The following is a 5,444-nucleotide window of genomic DNA, read 5'->3' as shown; positions in this document are numbered from 1 at the left end:
GGCCGGGAGCGGCCACTGCACTCCAGTCTGGGCGACGGAGTGAGACTCCAGCTCAAAAAATAAAAAAAATTAAAATATATATATATAAATTCTACGGGGCAGGAGCCAACCTGCCCTACCTGGGTCGAGGCAGTGGTGGGGGCTACAGCCGGAAGCTCCCAGCCTTCCTAGTCAGCGGAGAGCCGGCGGCAGAGGCAGGGGCCGGCCATAAGACCCACACCCTTTACTGGACTACCCTAGCAAACCGCCCTTTCTCTCTGCAGGTCTGTCCACCGCGGCAGCCTGGAGGGGCAGGATTCGCTGGGTCACCGTACCAGTTCAGAAATATTGCTAAAGGAAGCATAGAGGGTCTTGAAGATCTTGTGGGTTCGGGACTGGGAGTGGCGCGGCGTTTGGTGAGCGCAGGGCGCCGAGCGGGGAACCTAGGAAGGTTGAAGGCGTTGTCACGGCAACAGGGAGACGCGACAGGGCCCCGGCTAACCTCCAGTTTCCCCAACGACCAGAGGAACGCAGTGAGGTAGTGCCCAGCCACTGACAGACAATTTCCTGGCTCACTCGTCCCATCCGGGATGGCCCCGCTTTTCCCGTCCGGCCCACCCCGCGCTCTCTGGGTCTCGCGAGCTTTGAGCTCGCGTGGCGCCCCAGGGGCCGACGGGAACGGCGGCCGCGCTGAAGAGGCCAAGATGGCGGCAGCAGCGGCTTCGCTTCGCGGAGCGGTACTGGGGCCCCGGGGAGCGGGGCTCCCGGGCACGCGTGCCAGGGGTCTACTGTGCGGCGCGCGGCCCGGGCAGCTCCCGCTACGGACGCCTCAGGTGAGCGCTGACTCGGGCCCTAGCCTCCGCGCGGCCCCGCAGCCCCGTGAAGGTCACGGCGGGGAGGCTGCGGGCGCGAGACGGGGCAGCGGGGAGTGGTCTCGGCCACTCGGCATCCCTGGCCCGGCCGGGCCCCCGCTGCCTGCCTAACTTGGACACCTAGAATCAAGGCCGGACACCCACTCTTCCCAACTGCAGGTGTCCGGTCCCGAGCGTGGGGGGTGGCGAGACGGGCTAGCTGCTGGGTCGGAGCTGGAGGCTTTCCCCAGAGAGGGTCTCCAGGACGGCTCTTGACGCCGACTGTCCAAATTGGGGCCGCGTCCTGAAGTGACTGCAGCCTGACCTCGGCCAACTGCTAGTGACCTTGGCCTGCCCCAGCACCCTTGGTCATTTCGACCTGATCCCCGACGCAGGATCCAAGAACATTTCTCACACTCTCTCCTCAAAGTCGAATCTCGATCTAGGTGTCAGCAGCTGAGAGGGATGGGACGGGCAGTGAAACAGGGTGTGCTTCTGGCGCCCTGCAGGTGGCCAGTACTAGATGGAGAGGTGGGCGCTTAGAGTCATATCCCCAGGTAGGGCTGGGTGGTGTCCTGGCAGGTGCTGAGCGGAGATCTTGCAGGCAGTGTCCTTGTCGTTGAAGTCTGGCCTTTCCCGAGGCCGTAAGGTGATGCTGTCAGCGCTGGGCATGCTAGCGGCAGGGGGTGCAGGGCTAGCCATTGCTCTGCATTCTGCTGTGAGTGCCAGTGATTTGGAGCTGCACCCCCCCAGCTATCCGTGGTCTCACCGTGGCCTCCTCTCTTCCTTGGACCACACCAGGTGTGCAGCTGGCTGACAGGGAGGTTCTGGGCGGAGTGGGTGGGGTGGAATCTTCCTGCCCTTAACCCTTTTCTTCTCTTTAGCATTCGGAGGGGTTTCCAGGTATATAAGCAGGTGTGCTCCTCCTGCCACAGCATGGACTACGTGGCTTACCGCCACCTGGTGGGCGTGTGCTACACAGAGGATGAAGCTAAGGCGCTGGCTGAGGAGGTGCGGGGGTCTGGGGATTTGGAGAATCCAGGGCTCCCACTGTGGTAGGACCTCAGGGTTATGATGAAGCTCTCCATGGCAGGTGGAAGTCCAGGATGGCCCCAATGAAGATGGGGAGATGTTCATGCGGCCAGGAAAGCTGTCTGACTACTTCCCCAAACCATATCCCAATCCTGAAGCTGCTCGTGCTGCCAACAATGGAGCATTACCCCCTGACCTCAGCTACATCGTGCGAGCTAGGTATCTGGGCTGCCCACAGGGTGATGGTACAGGAGAGGGGGAGGAAGGTCTGACATTTGCCCAGAGCTGAGGAGCCATGGATCTGGTCCCAGGCACGGTGGTGAGGACTACATCTTCTCTCTGCTCACTGGCTACTGTGAGCCACCCACCGGGGTGTCACTGCGAGAAGGCCTCTACTTCAACCCCTACTTCGCTGGCCAGGCCATCGGCATGGCCCCCCCTATCTACACTGACGTCTTGGAGTTTGATGATGGTAAGAGGCCCTCATTCTGAGGTCAAGCATGCTAAGTCCTTTCCCATTCCAGGGGTGCTTTCCCTATATTCCTGGGCCCAAGAAGTCCTGACCCTTTTGTAGCTGGGGTATTATCTGTGCTTATCTGAGGAGGCCTTTGGGTTCCTTCACAGTCTTGTGTGTATCCGGGGGAAGAGGGTCCCATCCCTTTGAAGACTTGGGAGGAGCCTGTCTCTGCTCCCTGGGGGTTGAGGGGGGAGCTGCTGGTGGTTATCCCAGGTTGGCACAAGCCCCCAAGGATAGCCCTTATCACTTGTCCTTGGCCCAGGTACCCCAGCTACCATGTCCCAGGTAGCGAAGGACGTGTGCACCTTCCTGCGCTGGGCATCTGAGCCAGAGCATGACCACCGAAAACGCATGGGACTCAAGGTGACAGGGTTGGGAGAAGGCCATGGTGGTTATTGGGCTGGAGCTGAGCAGGGGTCCCTCCCTCCACCCTGTCTCTGAACCTTTCTTGTCTCCAGATGTTGATGATGATGGGCTTGTTGCTACCCCTGATCTACGCCATGAAGCGGCATAAGTGGTCAGTCCTGAAGAGTCGGAAGCTGGCATATCGGCCACCCAAGTGACCTCATTCAACATCTGCTTGCCACTGTCACAATAGGCCCTCAAGCCCAGGAGCCATCCTGGGCCTGTTCAGGCCTCAGCTGTCCTACTCAGCTAAGCCCCTCTTCATCTGGGACAAGAGGGGAGGGGGAAGAAGACCAGCCTCAAGTTCCAGACTCTCCTTCAGCCCCCATGATGGGAATAAATTAAGTTTCTCAGTGTACATACTTGAGCATTCATATGAAAGGATTGCAGATCTGCAGGGAAATCTAGTAATACCTTTGCCCTTACTGAGCGCCCAGGATGTCCTATGCAATGTGGCTAGCATTGCCCTACACTAACTGGCAGCTAGGAGTCCAGAGAGTACTGGTTGTGTGACAGACAGCAAGAGAACTGGATGTTAGAGAAGTGGCAGCATTCAGCAGGGTGGGGTATTTCTGGGCACAGAGGCCTAAAAAGGGCCTGGCCATGCTGCACATGGTCCAGGGCCTGGGAACCTAGAGTGACAAACCAGGTGTGAAGGGTGTTGAACCATTTGGCCTTTATCCTCAGCAGCATCTCAACAAGGGAAAGGCCTGGTCTAGAACAGGAGCTATTTCTGGGCAGAGAGGAAAAAGATAGGCAGGCAGAGGAGGGCACCTGGAACATCCTCCTGGTGCCTTGGCTGAACAGTTGGAGGTGCTATCTAAAGTAGAAGGTCACATGCCTGGGGATGGAGGACATGGCAGGGTATTTGTCATGGAATGGCAGTTTCTAGCAATCCACGGAGCAGCTAGGTGGTGGGTCCAGGCCAGAAAGTTGGCAATGCTTGGGTTCACATGGCAGCATGCTAAGGGGAGGGTGGCAGCGGATGCTACCCAGGAGAGTCATAGAGACGTAACCAGTAGTAGCACAAGGCCCTGATGCAGGCTTGTGAGCTTTTCCTGTTCTAAGAAGGGAAGGAAAACACCCGTTTTCATTGTTGGTGTCAACCTGGCTGGAGGAGCTGAAGGGAGTGGTTGCCAAAGTCTGAGGGCAAGAGCTGACTGGGAGAAAAGTGCTAACAGGGCTGCAGGCAGAGGAAGGGTGCAGGTCTGGGAGACCAAGGTGGACAGCAGGAAACAAGGTCAGCTATAGGGGTGGGGTTAAATGCATGGTGCACCCCAGCAGTCACAACCCAGTAGGCAGCAGCTGGGGGGGTGTTCCTGTAGGCTTCTGGGGAAGAGATCCCAATGCCATACTCCTGTGACCACTGGGTCTCATGGTCCAAGTCCACTTTTCAGTACCACCTGGGTCTGCTGGGGGAACCCCACCTACTGAGGATCCATCTCCCTACAGTCCTGGTTGAGCTGGGGCATATCTGCACAGAGACACTGTGAAGGGGACACCTGCTGGCTCTTAAGTGTCTTTAATGCCTGGTTCGTGGCCCTTACCCCCAACTCTGGTGGCTCTGGTCCCAGTGAGCAGACAGCAGAGGTCCCCTGAGAAGTTCAGGAGGGGGACCTGGGACCTCAGGCCTGGGAGGGAAGAGCTTGTCTCCTTGTAACCTGTGGGAGAGGAGACAGTCATTCCTGTGTGTTTTGCCCTGCCCCCATCTCCCCTACCTCCGCCTCTGGTACCTTTTTGGTAGCTGCTAGGTAGAAGCTGCAAGAATGGCGTCCTAAGTGCAGGGCCTCTGGGTGCTACACATCTCGCAGCCAGGGCGGCTTGGGGCATTGATGAAGGTACAGGAAGGACAGGGCCAGCCAGGCTGGGTAAGTGGAGAAAATTGGTGCTTCCTCATTCTCTCCAGTGCCCACAGCTGCCCAACCCCTGCTCTGCCTCATCCCTTCCCTTGCCTACCTGAAGGGGGCTGGGGAGGCTGGAGGTAGCTGGCTGGGGGGCTTGGAGCAGCCCCGATGACGGAGGAATCAAGTGTCCTAATTCCCCATCCATCTTCTGGGGGCACTGACGTCTTCGTCCTGTGGCAGACAGGGTAGAGTTTGGGGCTGTCTTGGGTTGCACCCTATCTCCTGCATCTCACCCCCATCAAGGACTGACCTGGGGCTTCTCGAGGGACTGAAAGCAAGTAGAGGAAAGCAGAGTCCCCATCTTGCTGGACCCCATAGGAGGCAAGGCTGCGTTCAGGCACACACAGGCACCGCCCAATGATCCAGCGCTGCACAGCTGGCGGGAATCCAAACTCCGAGAACACCTGGGGCCAGAACATCAGGGCAGGTGGTGTCACCCAGTGTACCTTGCCCCTGACAGGGCTCCCTGGACTCCATGCCCACCTGTTCTTGGAGGGCTGCAATGGTGCAGTGGGGGTGGACCTGCAGCGTCACATGGGCCGAGGGCGCAGTGGATGTAGCAGATGCAGCATCTTCAAGTGTGATCTGAAGCCTGAGCCAGAATGTGGGTTGGAAGATGGACAGGGAATCTGGGAAGGTCAAGAGGACAGGGTGACAAAGTCCCAGACCTCACCTGATTGGGCCAGGTGGGAAGCAGGCTTCCTGGAGTTGGACACTGAGGGCTGCGTGATGCTGGGCTAAGATGGCTGCTGCTTG

General features: G+C 58.6%; 2 protein-coding genes across 2 annotated transcripts in view; one reads left to right on the top strand and one right to left on the bottom strand.

The window, feature by feature from the left end:
* The first annotated feature begins 620 nt into the window (after window positions 1-620).
* On the top strand, window positions 621-3,142 carry LOC103272505 (cytochrome c1, heme protein, mitochondrial). Its single transcript, XM_008069995.1, has 7 exons — window positions 621-812; window positions 1,435-1,631; window positions 1,715-1,841; window positions 1,924-2,081; window positions 2,174-2,334; window positions 2,642-2,742; window positions 2,838-3,142. The coding sequence occupies exons 1-7, from the start codon at window positions 684-686 to the stop codon at window positions 2,940-2,942; spliced, it is 978 nt and encodes a 325-aa protein (XP_008068186.1). The 5' UTR covers window positions 621-683; the 3' UTR covers window positions 2,943-3,142.
* Window positions 3,143-4,531: 1,389 nt separating this feature from the next.
* SHARPIN (SHANK associated RH domain interactor) overlaps window positions 4,532-5,444 on the bottom strand; it is a 3,953-nt gene continuing 3,040 nt past the window's right edge. The window contains 5 exon segments of the mRNA XM_008069994.2: window positions 4,532-4,648; window positions 4,741-4,886; window positions 4,939-5,092; window positions 5,172-5,280; window positions 5,362-5,444. The exon segment at window positions 5,362-5,444 is cut by the window's right edge and continues 24 nt beyond it. Of these exon segments, the coding sequence (XP_008068185.1) occupies window positions 4,532-4,648; window positions 4,741-4,886; window positions 4,939-5,092; window positions 5,172-5,280; window positions 5,362-5,444 (609 nt within the window).

Source organism: Carlito syrichta, unplaced genomic scaffold (assembly GCF_000164805.1).
Source record: "Carlito syrichta isolate Samal-C Ts95f unplaced genomic scaffold, Tarsius_syrichta-2.0.1 Scaffold312719, whole genome shotgun sequence".
In the NCBI taxonomy this organism is placed as follows: Eukaryota; Metazoa; Chordata; class Mammalia; order Primates; family Tarsiidae; genus Carlito; species Carlito syrichta.
Note: the sequence above shows the minus strand (reverse complement) of the source record. Positions and strands in the feature narration are given on the sequence as shown.

Coding starts and splice junctions, on each gene's coding strand:
- LOC103272505 (XM_008069995.1), top strand. CDS start 684: ATGGCGGCAGCAGCGGCTTCGCTTCGCGGAGCGGTACTGGGGCCCCGG. Junction 2,335..2,641: donor CGTCTTGGAGTTTGATGATG/GTAAGAGGCCCT, acceptor TCCTTGGCCCAG/GTACCCCAGCTACCATGTCC. Junction 2,743..2,837: donor GAAAACGCATGGGACTCAAG/GTGACAGGGTTG, acceptor TCTTGTCTCCAG/ATGTTGATGATGATGGGCTT.